Below are 16731 nucleotides of genomic sequence, written 5' to 3' on the forward strand. Positions count from 1 at the left end.
CTGTGCGGTTAAACGTCATCTTTCCTGTGGTAAATACAAAACAAGGTACATAGGGCTGTAATTTAAAGGCCCCCTTCAAGGTAGCTTATGATAATGCCTTATTGTTATTAAAACTTTTCTTCCAGGGTCTTTTCTCTGATATGCTGGCTTAATTAATCTAGGTGTATTGGTAGAATGGAGAGGATCTATAAATTCATGCAGTTCTCCATGAAGATCATTGCTAGCAGCTAAGCTTTTTAAAACTGCTCAGTTTGGAGAATTTAAGGTCTTACTCTTTGTCAAGTTACTGGAGAACAGATACATTTTATATTGCTGATTAAGAACAGAATCATGGGGCGCCTAGGTGGCTCAGTGGGTTAAGCCGCTGCCTTCGGCTCAGGTCATGATCTCAGGGTCCTGAGATCGAGTTCCGCTTCGGGCTCTCTGCTCAGCAGGGAGCCTGCTTCCCTCTCTCTCTCTCTCTGTCTGCCAGCCTCTCTGCCTACTTGTGATCTCTGTCAAATAAATAAATAAAATCTTTAAAAAAAAGAAAAAGAACAGAATCATGTAATTAACAGCTAAGCAGGATTTGGTGACATTTTATGAAAATTCATTGCTTTAATAAGACCTCTTTGTGGCAGAGTCAAAGGACTACCTAAGAGAGTAGAGCAGGTGTTTTCTCAGAATACAGTTTTCAGTATTTCCTTGTAAGTACAAATGGATGATTTAGCAGGGAGCCTGCTTCCCTCTCTCTCTCTCTCTCTGCCTGCCTCTCTGCCTACTTGTGATCTCTGCCTGTCAAATAAATAAAATCTTTAAAAAAAAATAAATAAATAAACTCTGAACTTCATGGCTGTGGAAATTCTTTTTTTTTTTTTTTTAAGAGTTTATTTATTTATTTGACAGAGATCACAAGTAGGCAGAGAGGCAGGCGGTGGGTGGGGGGGAAGCAGACTCCCCACTGAGCAGAGGGCCCGATGCGGGCCTTGATCCCAGAACCCTGAGATCATGACTTGAGCTGAAGGCAGAGGCTTAACCCACTGAGCCACCCAGGCGCCCGGCTGTGGAAATTCTTAAAGTGGTGTCTGCATGTACCTATCTCAGCAGTTTAAAAAAAAAAAAATTCAAAATAAATCCGTTGATCGTTTTATTAATTCAACATAGATTTATTGTACTTTTAAACTACTGGGCACACTCTACATGTTGAATACACAGGAATAAGTAAAACACAGTCCCCTTTTCTATATATAAACAGTTTAACTTCCAGTTGAATAATCCAAGATAAACTAGCCCACTAGTTTCAGTCAGATCATTCAGGGTATAATTATTTACTATAAAGTAATAAATGTTAGAGGATGTTTAATAAAATTATTTCATTAGTATGGGGTAGTTTGTCATGATAATTATATAGCAGTCCTAGTTGTTTAAGGCCCTCTCTAGTTGATACTAATAAAATTCTGGTTTTAACATATAAGAGTATATGCTGTTTTCTTTAGCCACTAGAAGTGAGGAAGAGGAGGATAGGGAGGAAAGATGCATATAATCATTGAGATACCAGACACATTTTATCTTCCTTGGAAATTGTTTGGTCTGGTTGTAGGTTTTTCTTACTAATTTTGACTCTTTGAAAATATTAATCTGTAGATATCAGTAGGTGCATATAGTTTAGTCCAATACAGCCCTTCAGAGAGACTGAAAGTTACAAGCAGTCTTAGGTTGTTCCTACAGATTTCTTTCCAAGATGTTGAACATTTTAAGTGGCTAAATAACTTTCTTTGGTTTCGTTTTTGTTTTTGTTTTTTCTTGAGAGAGGACATGTATATGGGACATGGAGGGGGGCAGAGTGAAAGGGAGAGAGAGAAAGAATCTTAAGCAGGCTCCATGTCAAGTGAAGAGCCCAATGCAGGCCTCAATCTTTTGACTCTGAGATCATGACCTGAGCCAAAAACAAGACTCCGATGCTTAACCAACTGAGCCTACCAGACACCCTGCTAAATAGCTCTTTATTAAGGAATCTGGTATAAGTATTAGGTAAAATGACTTTTCCTTATTTATAAACATTCTTTATATATTGTAGATGCCAATCCTTTATTCCATGTATTACAAGTATATATAATTTTTAAATTTTTTTTTTCTCAAAAAAATTTTTTTTTTTTTTTTTGCCATTTTGTAAAACACATAAGTATAGACTTTGGGATTTTTCTTCGTATTTTTTTTTAAAGATTTTATTTGTTTATTTGACAGACAGAGATTACAAGTAGACAGAGAGGCAGGCAGAGAGAGAGAGAGGGAAGCAGGCTCCCTGCTGAGCAGAGAGCCCGATTCGGGCCTCGATCCCAGGACCCTGGGATCATGACCTGAGCCGAAGGCAGCGGCCTAACCCACTGAGCCACCCAGGCACCCTTTCTTCATATTTTTAAAAGACTAGAAATGAGATACTTAAGCATTTTGAAAATTTTGCTTTAAGGAATATTGCAACTTAATTTAGCATTAAATGGCATAGTCATACATAATTTTAATTCTTTTTCTTCCTTTTTAAAAATGTTTTATTTATTTAAGTAATCTCTATTTACTTGGGGCTCACAACCCCAAGATCAAAATTTGTACACTCTTCCAACTGAGCAGCCAGGGGCCCCTTTCCTTTTTTTTTTTTTTAATTTTGGAAAGGATGCTTAACATGAGCTAGCTAGCTATCCTCTTAACAGATTTTTAAGTGTATAATATAGTGTTCTTATCTATTGTCACAGTGTTGTACAACAAATCTCTAGAACCTATCTTGCATAACTAATGTTTTATACATATTGATTAGTAACTCCCGATTTCACTGTCTCTTAGTCTTTGGCAACCACAATTCTGTTCTTTGCTTCTATGAGTTTGACTATTTTGCATAGTTCATATAAGTGAAATCATGGAATATTTGTGCTGTGACTGGCTTATTTAACTTAGAACATTCTCAAGGTTCATTCATGTTGTCATTTTCAGGATTCATTCATTTACAGGATTTCCTTTAAGGTTGAATAATCAGTTGTATGTATATGCCACATTTTCTTTATCTATTTGTATCTTTGTGTCTTTATACATTCACAAGATTGTTTCTGCCTCCTGGCTTTTATGAATAGCCCCACAGTGAACATGGGAATGCTAATATTTCTTCATGATCTTGATTTCAGTTGTTTTGGGTAAATACCCACAAGTAAGAATCCTGAATCATATGGTAGTTTTGTTTGTTTTTTGAGGGGGAACCTTCCTACTGTTTTCCAAAGTGGTTGTAACATTTTCGTTCCCACCTACAGTGTACATAGGTTCCAGTTTTTTCCCACACCCTCACTAATACTCGTCTTATATGCTTTTTTGATAATAGCTGTCATAACAGGTATGAGATGACAGCTCATTGTGATTTTGATTTGCATTTCCCTGTTGATTAGTGACCTTGAGCATCTTTCTATATACCTGTTGGCCATTTCTATCTCATCTTTGGAGAATTATTCAAGTTTTTAGCCCCTATTTTGTAATAGGGTTGGTAGTTTCTTTGCTGTTAAGTTGTAGGAGTTCCTTATATATTTTGAAGATTAACCCTTTATCAGATACGTGGTTTATAAATATATTCTCTCATTCCATAGGTCATCTTTTCACTCTTTCGGTTGTTTCCTTTGCTGTGATGAAGCTTTTTAAGTTAGGTAGTCCTACTTGTCTATTTTTGCTTTTATTTCCTGATTGCAAATGTCTTTGGCTACTCTTGTTATAGTATCTTTTGACAAACAAAAATGTGTTATTTTTATTTGTATGTATATATATATAATTTTTTAAATGATTTTTGCATTTTGTATCATGTTGAGAAATTTTTTCCTATGTCAAGGTTATAAGATATTTTCTTCTTTGAACATTTTAAAGCTCTGCTTTTCACATTTATTTTGAATGTATAATGTGAGGTAGAAAAAATTTCCCCATGTGGTTAGCCATTTGTCCAGTACCATTCAGTGGGTCAATTTTTTCCTCACAGATTTACAGTGCCATTTCAGTCCTACACATCTCTCTGTGTTCTGTTCTGTTCATTTGCTTATTTCTCTGATATCAGGCTATCTTAATTATTATTGCTTCAACAATAAGTTTTAATGTCATGTAAGGAAAATTTCCTTCCTTGGTTTACTTAATTTTTAAATTGTTTCTACTATTCTTGTCCCCTTGATATTCCACATAAATTTTAGAATCAGACTTTTGAGTCTCCTGAAAATCTCTGTAGAGATTTTGATCAGAAGCATTATAGAGGTTGAATTCATTGAAATCATAGATTTGTAGGGAATTGACATCATATGATCCTGACTTTCCCTGTTTACATTAAACAGGGAAACAGCTTGTCTTCCCCAGTTTTTTTAATGTGATTTTTTAGAAAAGATTTTTATTTATTTGACAGAGATAGCAAGAGAAAGAACACAAGCGTGGGGGAGCTCTAGAAGGAGAGGCAAGCTTCCCACTGAGCAGGCAGCCCCATGTGGGGCTCGATCCACAGACACTGGGATCATGACCTGAGCTGAAGGCAGATGCTTAGTGACTGAGCCACCCAGGCACCACCACCCCCCCCCTTTTTTTTTACAGATTTTATTTTTTTATTTGACAGAAAGAGAGATCATAAGTAGCCAGAGAGGCAGGCAGAGAGAGAGGAGGGGAAGCAGGCTCCCTGCTGAGCAGAGAGCCTGACTCAGGACTGGATCCCAGGACCCTGAGACTGTGACCTGGGCTGAAGGCAGAGGCTTTAACCCATTGAGTCACCCAGGCACCCTTCTCTCCCTTTTTCTTTTTTAAAAGTTTTTTTTAAATTCATTTGAGAAAGACAGGGCAGGAATGTGGGGGGTGGAGGTGGCACGGAGGGAGAGGGAGAAGCAGGGAGCCTGCCCTGGAGCTCCATCTGAGGACCCTGAGATCATGACCTGAGCTGAAGGCAGACCCCTTAACCAACTGAGCCACCCAGGTGCCCCATCTCTTTTTTTAAAAGAGCATTTTTTTAAAAAAATGTGCTGAAAAATTCCATTTAGAGCATGTGTAAATATGTTTTGTTGTATCTTTTCCTAGTAAAACTTCTGTTGTATACATATGGATGTTTTTTCCTGTTTTGTAATCTAAGTGATTATTACTAGTGCGTAGGAATAGTCCAGATTTTTACGTTAAGATTGTATTAGCAACTGTTGACTTATTAGTTCTCATAGTTCCAAATAATTTACCTGTAGATTCTCTTGGACTTACTATGTGGAAAATTTTTTTTTAATGTAATTTTATGTCTTAGTGTTTCATGTCATAATTTATTGCATTAACTAGGATCTCTATCCAATATTAAGTAGGAGACACCTTTCTCTTGTTCTTGATTTTAAGTGCGAATGCATCTAAAATTTTATTAAGTATTATGTTTACTGTAGTTTTTTAACATAGGTATTTTTTATCTGTGTCATAATGATATCATTCTGAATTTAAGATTTCCCCATTAAATGGTTCTGTTCAAAATGGGATCTTTTGGGGCGCCTGGGTGGCTCAGTGGGTTGAAGCCTCTGCCTTCCGCTCAGGTCATGATCTCAGGGTCCTGGGATTGAACCCCACATCAGGCTCTCTGCTTAGCGGGGAGCCTGCTTCCTCCTATCTCTCTCTGCCTGCCTCTCTGCCTACTTGTGATCTCTGTCTGTCAAATAAATAAAATCTTTTCAAAAAATGGAATCTTTTATGGAATTAAAACTTACATACATTTGACACAATTCCCAGATATTTTGGTACTTAAGGTGTAGGCATTTGTATTTTTAGAAGCATTGTGAACGATCAGGATTTTTTGTTTTTGTTTTTGTTTTCATTATGGAGGTTGCATCTTATTGAATGGTTATTCTGCATCAGATGAAATGATCTTTTAAAAATTTTAATTGATAATATGGTACCTGTAATAGATTTTCTGTTGTTGAACCCATTCATGCATTTCTGGAGTAAATGAATAGGCTACCAGTAGTAGCCCAGACATGGTACAGGATGATTAGGAAGGGCTAGAGTGATGATAATGACAGTTATAATGGAAAATAGAGAACTGTAATGGGAGAGGCAAGGGAGAAAGCATTTGAAAAGGGCATTAAATTTGATATTAAAATGTTTTAAATCACTTTTGTGGTTGTATACCCCGTCAGTGAAAAAAATAAAGAATGCATTCCTAGTACATGTATGTTTATTTTAAAACTATGCATCTGGGGCACCTGGGTGGCTCAGCTGGTTAAGTGTCTGACTCTTGGTTTTGGCTCAGGTCATGGTCTCCAGATTGTGAGATCTAGCTCTGCATCGGGTTCCTAGCTCAACAGGAAACTGCTTCTTTCCCTTTGCCTCTCTCTGTGCTCTCACTCACCCTCTCTCTTTCACTCTAAAATGAATACACAAATCTTAAAGTAAAAATAAAATAATAAAAAACATGCATGTATTTTACAGTACAAATACTTTATGTACATTTAAAGTATGCAAAATTTAAGTGAGCTAAAGATGAAATTGTTACTTTAAAAATAAATTTTGCTTAATGGTATGAGATATTTTTATTAATGTTTTATTAATACTTTTACTAAAACTAGTATTGTTGACTATACTTTCTAGAAAATTTTTTAAAAGATTTACTTAGAGCACACACACACGTGCATGAGTTGCGGGGTAGACGCAAGAGAGGAAAGGAGAGAATCTCAAGCAGACTCCCTGCTGAGCGTGGAGCCTGTCACAGGGCTCAGTCTCACTACCCCAAGGTCATGACCTGAGCCAAAATCAAGAGTTGGATGCTTAACTGACTAAGCCACCCAGGTGCCCCCTAAAATTTTTTAAATCTTAGTTTAACACTATGACATAATCAAAGATTTGAAACTAAGTTCTTTTTACAGCGATACTGATTTTGCTGACTGTCATGGCTGAAAAAGATATTTACCATACAAAAGCTTATAGATCCAAATAGAAGAAGTATGTCACAGGTTGAGCTTACTAAAATTTTCAGTTCCATTCATTAAATGTCAAAAGAGCTTTGTTGAAATTTTCATCTTCCCTAATGATGTTACAGTTGTTCTTATAAACCAACTAGAAGTCGTTACAGTGTTTTTATTTTATTTTATTTTTTATAAACATATATTTTTATCCCCAGGGGTACAGGTCTGTGAATCACCAGGTTTACACACTTCACAGCACTCACCAAAGCACATACCCTCCCCAATGTCCATAACCCCACCCCCTTCTCCCAAACCCCCTCCCCCCAGCAACCCTCAGTTTGTTTTGTGGGATTAAGAGTCACTTATGGTTTGTCTCCCTCCCGATCCCATCTTGTTTCATTTATTCTTCTCCTACCCACTTAAGCCCCCATGTTGCATCACCACTTCCTCATATCAGGGAGATCATATGATAGTTGTCTTTCTCTGCTTGACTTATTTCGCTAAGCATGATACGCTCTAGTTCCATCCATGTTGTCGCAAATGGCAAGATTTCATTTCTTTTGATGGCTGCATAGTATTCGTTACAGTGTTTTTAAAGGACACATTCAAAACCCAGTGATTATATTTATTTGGAAGATTTTATTTGTTTTTTATTTTTTAGTTTTTTAAGTAAGCTCAGTGCCCAGTGTGAGACTTGAACTCAGAACCCTGAGATTAAGAGTCAGGCACCCCTATTTGAAAGATTTTAAAAAGATTTAAAAAAACAATTAGAAAAATCTGTTACCAAGTTTAAAGATACAGATATGAGATTTTTAAAAAATAGGTGACACATACTGTTTTCATTAACAAATTCAGAATAACTCTTTAATAAATGCAGTTTCCATAATTTGAGTTTATTTTAAAAAGGTGTTTAGTCTTCACATTGTTAAAATGCCACCTTTACCTGAAGAGACAGATTAGTATCTGCCGGAAAGGTACAGAAAAGAATGGTTTACTAGTTTGCTCTTTGGGTGTGAAAACTGGGAAGCTCGCTTGCTGGCTCAGCATTGGATAGATGTGTGTGGAGAGAGAACATGGTTATTTTCATAGAAGGGACAGTCTTTGGGAGGGTGTCTACACTAAATAAACCTTGTTGTATGTAGCTCTATTATGAAAAATCAAAAAAGGAAAATTCAAAAAGAAAAGAACATTTGTTAGGCAGCTGGTATAGTAACGGTTTTGTTTTTTATAAAAAATGAATAAGCATTTTTCTAGGTTTAACAACTCTTTTAATTCTGGTATTGAGATATAAAAGCAGACTTCTGCATGGTACAGTTCTTTGCCCACTACCTGTCTCATTTCTGTTAATGTTTCTGCTATTAAAAGGATTTGTTTCTATAAAATTGACCATTCTGATAATATTCTGTAATGCATAAGTGACAGTCCCCATTTGGAACATACCAACTCATCCCTCTGGATTTCTCTAATACTGCATATGACATTTGGCTCCAGGACAGGGTCCCTCTGAAGATGTCAAATTGTTCTGTATATTAAATGTTGGAAAGTCTAGTTCCTTTTTTGGAAAATAAGAACATAATGAACATTTAAATCTTCTCTTAAAACTACTCTGCTTTGGAGGCTGCATCTTTAAACCACATTCTAGTTACAAGTCAGAAAGTTCACAGATTCTTGCTTCTACCTCAGCTTTCAAAAACTAGGTAGTCTAGGTGGAAGAGTCTCTTTGAAAGTCTGAAGAACCTGGGGAAATACTATCATGCTAGAAATTTAAGTTAATTCTGCAAAATTCTATATTCTCTATATATTTGTAACTGCATAAGCTAATTTGAAAAGGATGTAAATAAAGATTTAATAAGCAGTTTTCTTACCAGAATTTATTTAAAAAGTAATGCTATAATTATTTCATAGTTCAGAACTATTTGAAGTTCAGGCTTTTTTTTTATTTTTATTTTTATTTTTTTTAAAAGAGGGCGTGCATGTGCGAGTTGGGGGAGTGAAGAGAGGGGGAGAAAGAGAATCTCTAGCAGGGTCCGTGCTCAGCACAGAACCTATATGGGGCGCAGTCTCATAATGCTGAGATCATGACCTGAGCCAAAATCAAGAATTAGATGCTTAACTGGCTGAGCCACCCAGGCATCCTGAAGTTCAGGCTTTTAAAAAAATTCAGACTAGTCATTTCATTAGCAATTCAAGTTAGTGAATCTGTAATGTGCTTTTTTACTTGAGGTATTAACGTTTTCCCACCTCTATTCTTCTTAAGTAATAGGAGTGAAACATCTACATCTGATAACACAGAAACTTATCAAGAGAATACAAGGTAAGCTTTTGAAAATTTTACTACTTTAGTATATAATATCTGTCACTTTATAATAGATCTTTTAATTAATTAATTAATTAATTAACTTGACAGACAGAGATCACAAGTAGGCAGAGAGGCAGGCAGAGTGAGAGGAGGAAGCAGGATTCCTGCTGAGCAGAGAGACCAATGTGGGGCTCAATCCCAGGACCCTGAGATGAGCCAAAGGCAGAGGCTTTAACCCACTGAGCCACCCAGGCACCCCTGAAATTTTTTTATAAAATGAAATCATCAGGCATAATGCTAGACTAGCAATTAAATAAATGCTACAGATGCTTTTACAGATCACGTTAAATTAGAATAGTGTAGATCTCCTCTTTTACTGTGGTCCAGTTTCTTCCATGCATAATTTAGGTAGAGATGTCAGTATTAAACTGTCCCTTTGCTGAAATTCTGAGGTATTAAACTTCAGTGATGCATGATCCTCAAAATGTTTTGAAATGTTGATTGTTCTGATGATTGACACTATTGTTTTTCACTTTTCCTATGAATTTTGGATGTTAGATTCCTAGAGAGATTGGGATAGACTAAGGATCTGACCTTGATGGGAATCTTTTTAATAAAAAGTTTTGACGTCCTAGATATGGGACACCACAGGGTGTTTACAACTTTCAGGAGAGTTACAGAGACATCTGTTGGCCTTACACAAATGACTAAATTTAAGTTGTTTGGACGTAACTGCTTAACATATGGGGCAGCTAGGTTTGTTTTCGTTTAAGCTAAAGGCGCCACGAGAAAATGTACTGAAACATTTTAAGGGTACTGTAAACTGAGATTGTTTGGGAACATCTGTTGTAGATAATTTACTGAAAATAGTTTTTGCAAAATGAGGAAATCTTTGAATAATAAGTATATTTTTAAAAAACGAAACTTAAAATAATTGGTCAAAGAATAGAAAAGCATCATTTTTGTTATGATTTCACCTTAAGTACATTTCATTTAAAATTATTTTATAGTTCTTCTGGGCATCCTACCTTTAAATGTCCCTTGTGTCAAGAATCAAATTTTACCAGACAGCGTTTACTGGATCATTGTAACAGTAATCACCTATTTCAGATAGTTCCTGTGGTAAGTACCTATGTTAAAGACAGTCTTCTGTTTAAATATGCTCTTCCATTTTACTTCATGTGTATATGGGAAAGTAGTTGATTTAAACTTGGAATGGGCATTATCAAGAAGGTAGACTTTTGTCAACAAAAAATTGATGACCAGAAGCAAAATAAGATATTTAAAATTCCACTAACTCACTTATAGAAAGGGAGATGGTTATTATAAGGGTGATGTAAGAGAATAGGCTGGAGGAGAGTGAAATCATGAAAGGTGAACTGGGGATTTTCATTTGAGGAATGGCAGAACCTCTACTGAGACCTCTCAATCTCTTAATCTGTAGGATTCAGGCAGCTGGATCTGGCCTGGTGGACCTGTTGTAGGTGAAAGCATTTATAAATAAGAATGAAGTCAGTAGGTGTTTTTAATTGTATCCTTGCAGAATCTAGTATATGAATGCATAAAGCACGGAAGGAAAAGAATCATACTTTCTTTTTGATGCATACATATCTTTTTGATGCCATTTTGAGGCTGTGTAAGAAAGGGGGAGACCTTTTTGATGAATGAGGGAGACAGTGGACTGCAGGATTCCAGCATTGTGTTAATGGTCCTACAAGTCCTCTTTTGGAACATGAGTTACACAGGTAAGTGATTTCAGCTGTGGATGGTACAGGAGAAACTGAGCTGGAAGAGATACTTCCTTTTCACCTGTACATTTTGATATATATTTTCTTCAGAAATAGAGTAGAAAGAACATTTCATAAATAAAATAAGGATTATAGGTATTTCTAAGCAGATTTAGTTGGTAGTGCTAGAAAAGGTGTGAAAGATATGCCTCCGTAACTACTGAGACTACACTTAAACTCTTACATAGCACAAAGGGAGACACATCACCTACTCCGTTCATTAGGGGACAGTCAGTTAATAAACAAATACAATTGCCAAAGATCTCTCCAGGAAAAAATCTCACATTTAAGATACTTGATTTGTTTTATATTGCATTGGCCAATTTTTGTTCTGCATTATTTTCAAAACAGCACAAACTTTGGTTAGAGTCCAGTTAAAAGTTTCTTCTTACTTGATTTGAGTGTTTCATCCATTCACTTTTTAGCATGTCCTTCATTTAAAACCTTAAGGATTGATTTGAAGTTTACTTCACTTTCATTTTACTTATAAATAAAATTAAGCTAATAGTGATTATAGTTACTTGTGGTTCAAATGAGATTACATGCTGGCTAATGATAGCAACTGTGGCATTATTAAAGGCTGACTATGATGTTTCTGTTCAAACAAATCTTTGTAGTCAGAGATATAAATAATAGAATGTATCTCTCTTTTTTATTGTGTTAGATTACTATACTTTATCTGAGGTACTTTGGTCAGGAAATGATGATTTCTTGAAATTTGGACCTTAGAAGTGATTTTTTTTTAAAGATTTTCTTTATTTATTCGACAGAGATTGCAGGTAGGCAGAGGTAGGCAGAGAGAGCGGGGGAAGCAGGCTCCCCACTGAGCAGAGAGCCTGATGCGGGGCTCGATCCCAGGACTCTGAGATCATGACCTGATCTGAAGGCAGAAGCTTAACCCACTGAGCCACCTAGGCACCCCAGAAATGATTTTTATATAGACATTTTCAGTAACATAAGCTTGTGTTGTTTTAATACTTCCAATAATTAGTATGTTTGGATATTTTCATTATATTTAAAACATTCTGTTTCTCATAGACATGTCCTATTTGTGTGTCTCTTCCTTGGGGAGATCCTAGCCAGATTACTAGAAATTTCGTTAGTCATCTAAATCAAAGACATCAGTTTGATTATGGAGAATTTGTGGTAAGTGAAATTCTTTAAGCTTAAGAAAATGCCCTGTAAATATTCAAGTTAAATTAACTTTTTCAGTCTAGACTTGAGTTTTGAAACAAGCTATTGTTTTTATTATTTATTTATTTATTTATTATTTTAAAAGATTTTATTACAGAGAGTGATATTGAGAGAGGGAACATAAGCATGGGAGAGCTAGAGGGGGAGAAGCAGGCTCCCTGTTGAGCAGGGAACCCCATATGGGGCTCGATCCCAAGATGCTGGGATCATGACTTGAGCCAAAGGCAGATGCCTAATGACTGAGTCACCCAGGCACCCCAGAGTTGTTTATATAATATAGGTGTACTTTGGTTCTATATTTGTGGAAGTGGTACAGTTAAATTTACTGTTTACCTCCTTGTACTAGAGAGATAATTAATGTAAGATGAGTAAACCCCCAGATTGAACAAAATAACTATTTATGTGAAAACTGTCTAGATTTAAGGGATAATTATACCTGTTTAGAGAAGTGAAACTGGTGCAACAGATGGGAGGAGAATGTTGTTCTCATGTAGTATAAGTTGCTTATTATAATAGATTTTTCATGTCTACATATGAGACAGATTATTTTTTTTAAAGATTTTATTTGAGAGATTGGGTGACTGAGAGAGCGAGAGAGATCACAAGGTCGGGGAGGGACAGGAGGAGAGGGGGGTGCAGGCTCCCTGCTGAACAGAGAGCCTTACAGGGGGCTTGATCCCAGGACTCTGGGACCATGGGATCATTACCAGAGTCGAATGCAGACACCCAACCAACTGAGCCAGCCAGGTGCCCACATCCTTGTTAAAAATGAGGGAGCATAATTATTAAATAAAGCCAGATTGAGTAGATTCTGGTCTTAGACGATCGCTTTAACAGGCATGAGAGAAGTTATATAAAAAAGATCCCTAAAGCAAAAATGGGGTTACTTTCTACCTCCCAAATGTGTCATTATAATTTTTTAAAGAAATTAGATGACTTTTTGTTTTATTGTGAAATTACATTTTATTCAACTGCAATGAATTAAAACCATATCTAATTCAATATTAATCCTGATAAAGAATGGCTGATACTTATTTTCCAGTTTAGGTAAGCACAGGCATGTGCAATTCTGACAATGACATGAACAGAATTTATTTTTTTCTCTGTTCTCCAGTGTTGAAATTATATCATTATCGATAAATTTTTTTTTATTTTGTGGAATTTGCATTTTTAGTTATATTGTTTTAAAGTAACACCTCAAATGTGTAAAATTCATGTGTACTTTTATGATTTTAGCATTTTTATGAAATACAGATTCTTAAATTCTCATTTTAAGAAAGTTTACTGTGGACAATATGATTTGTAAAAATGAAAATATATTTTATAAACCGCTTTTGATCTATTGTGATATTGTGATCTATTTTGATCAATTGTCCAGTTTTATTTTGCGAAAGAAGAGTATGTAATTTTAATTATTCGAGATTGTCAAGTGGAAGCCCATTTTAAAGCAAACCCATAAAACATAACTGATAGCAGCAAGTAGAATTAAGTGAAGGAGGCTGGTGTAACTAAGATTGAGGAAGCTATAGTTTTTAGCTTCATGTTAGGATTAAGAAGCTGCTATTTAGTTCTCTTAATTCAATAAATGCTTATTTAAAATTAAATTTTTTAGATAGTTTGACATTGTTTTCTAGAGATGACACATTTATTATCACTTAAAATTGTGGGTTACCTTTAACTGTACTTTTAATTAACTACCTCATCTTAAAGCACTATAACTTTCAAATTTCATTTTCTGCTCATCCTAATTTGTTGTTTATCAATTATATTTAAATAATTACAACTGAACTTAATTACTAAAGTTCAGACATTTAAATCTTATGTTTTAAAGGATAGCATATATTGTAACATAAACCATTTTAAGTGTGTTAATATATTGGGCAAAGTATTGAGTAGTGGAGTATATCTTTCCTATTGATACGTTAATGTCATTGTTTTTAGAATCTTCAGCTAGATGAGGAAACCCAGTATCAAACTGCAGTTGAAGAATCTTTTCAAGTAAACATCTGAAGGCTATAGACATCTCTGCATCTTTGTACCTGCAAGTGCCATCTTCAAGGGGAAAACTACATGAAGTCACCGTTTCAGTAACTTGACGTGTATATTAATAAAAGTAATTCAGTCTATTGATTTAGGTTTTTAATTAAAAAATAAAGGTGGGCCATCTGAAAACTTCATCTTTTTGATAAGTTAAAAATGAAAGTTAGGACATTATCTTTAAAAATATTGAAATGGACAAAAGGGATTTCATGTTATACTTCTCTTTTTTTATATTATACAGTCTTAAATTTTTCCTTACATTGCTTTTGGAATTTGGTGCAGTTCCTCCCATGGACGTTCTTGTACACAGGTAACACACAGTAGCACACTCTGAAAGATGTGATTGATAGAAACCTACTAAATCTGAGCCAGTTACCAGAGTTGCAGAATGGAGACTTGAAGTGCTAAATGAAACAATCCAAAGGAAACTTTTTTAATACAGATTCTAGCTGAAGAATCCAACTATAAGAAAATTGTATTTATATAATGTTTAGTATTTTTGAAGACTAGTGAGATTTCTTTAATAATTATAACTCTTTAAAAAGTGAAGGTTCATCGTAAAGGTATTTTCTTTTTGCCTTAGAAGGAAATACTAAGAGAAAAATTTATTTCTTAGGTGGGAGGTTGGTGATTTCAAATCTTGTTTGGCCGACTAATTTGTAAGCCTAAAGTATATTAAGACAAATTATAGCTCTTTGTCCTCAAAATTTTCTAGCCAGTATTTCTCTTTAGCTAAGATGAAACTTTGATTAGAAACTCCAGTTGGTGATATCATATTCTACAGGTATGTTTAAATGAGAGGTTTGGTTTCATTTCAGTTTAGAAACTCATTCAAAGCTAAAGATGTGTGTGTATATATGCATATACTTTTTTATGTGTATTTACACACACAACATATGCATGCAATTTGTCAGGTTATATACAGAATTTCTATTAAGATTTTAAAAATGGACAAGCAATATGGGATTGAATATCTGATTTGATTAAAATTTTTTATATCACCAAATTTTTAAAAAGCAATGGCCAAATGCTAAGTGGTTTAGTTGGCTACTGTTACACCTTAAAGTTGAATTTACACACATAATTACCTTGTTTATATGGTGCTCATTTGTTACTCTCAAAGATAATGCATGACTATGAAGTAATGAGATGGATGCCACCAGCCTCTCTGTTTCACTACTTCTTAGTCAACACTGGGTTTGTTCTTAGTATTTATTAATAAGAATCATAAAATAATTTGTACTAGAAGGCCTAAATCACAGAATGAAAGAGGAAGTGTGTATTAGCTGACATTCCATACTAATATGCATTGTTTATGCTTTCTTTAAAATAACTAAAAGAACATAAAAGAAAATCTCAGAAGTAGTTTGCTGCTAATATATACATATATTGTATGAAAAGGGTATATTTTGGTTTTGTTAAAACCCTTGTTGACTTTTCTACAGTGAACATTTTTTTTAACTTGATTTAATAAAAATGTTAATTTTGAAAGTGGAGTTTTGTAAAAACCTTTTTCAGTCAAACAATGACTATGGTAGTAATAACAATCACCAAAAAAGCCATACATCTTGATAAGCATATGCCTTTGTTCTGTCATTCGAAAGAGTGATGTTTACTATGTGCTTGAACATTTTCTCTGCAGTTACATGAGTGTAATTGTAAGAATAGCTGTTTAATGAACTCTTTTTAAAAAGATTTTTGACCATAGGTTTTTCCAGTTTAAAGCAATAACTTTACTACTTTCTTTCAAAGTTAATACTTCCAGTATATCAAGTTTTAAACCATTCTGAGATTTGAGAACTTCTTTAAAGGAAAATTGTAGTAGAGATCATCTTGATGAAATTGTGTTTGGAAGTTTGTGGATTAGTTAAATATCAATAATAGTCTTGTGTGTCTTTCCTATAAACTTTTCTTAAGGAAAATATTGCCTATTTGCTATTACCTGGGAACTCCTCAGTATGGAAATGTTTGTTTAATCTCACCTTTTGTCAGTGGGTTAGGAATAGGGACAAGCTTTACAGATTTACAGTTTAAATTAATGAGAAAGTCCTTATTTTTAATATGCCTATAGCTGAGTCAAAATAAAGGAGGGAAACTATTGATTGCTGATACCCAAATTTCACAATACCACTTCTAGGAAGGCGATTTCCCTCAGCAAGTTACAGTTTATGTTGTTAAACAGAGTCTTATTTGAGATGTATTGCTTTATTTTTCAATTAAAAGTGGTTTTCTCCTACTTGTGTGTCTAATTAAAATTTTGTCTAGAGGCAAACACGATAGCATTTAATTCTCATAACTCACCCTGGAAGACATGTAGGAGATAACTCATTATTTTGCTCTTGAAAAAGTGGATAGGAGAAAGCTACCACATGCTGATGCTATATGTTGCATTTAACTTTATAAACCTATTCTATCTTCATTTCAAATGTTAATCAATTTATAAGGTTATTTGTCAAGTGTTTATGCCGCAAGATTTTCAAGTCCTGTTAGCAACCAGGCAGAAAGCTAGTTAACT

The 16731-nt window shown here is 34.8% G+C and overlaps 1 protein-coding gene across 6 annotated transcripts in view; it reads left to right on the forward strand.

Annotated features, from left to right (window-relative positions):
- RNF138 (ring finger protein 138) overlaps positions 1–16452 on the forward strand; it is a 40113-nt gene extending 23661 nt beyond the window's left edge. For 3 of the 6 annotated variants that reach the window (XM_004742888.3, XM_004742894.3, XM_004742889.3), the window contains 4 exons: positions 9154–9210; positions 10206–10317; positions 12021–12128; positions 14118–16452. In XM_004742888.3, coding sequence (XP_004742945.1) covers positions 9154–9210; positions 10206–10317; positions 12021–12128; positions 14118–14186 — 346 coding nt within the window. In that variant the 3' untranslated portion in view covers positions 14187–16452. The other 3 variants (XR_006602089.1, XM_004742890.3, XM_004742891.3) reach the window with 3 other exon arrangements.
- Positions 16453–16731: the final 279 nt, after the last annotated feature.

Source organism: Mustela putorius, unplaced genomic scaffold, assembly GCF_011764305.1.
Source record: "Mustela putorius furo isolate JIRA1106 unplaced genomic scaffold, ASM1176430v1.1 tig00003858_pilon_pilon_pilon, whole genome shotgun sequence".
In the NCBI taxonomy this organism is placed as follows: Eukaryota; Metazoa; Chordata; class Mammalia; order Carnivora; family Mustelidae; genus Mustela; species Mustela putorius.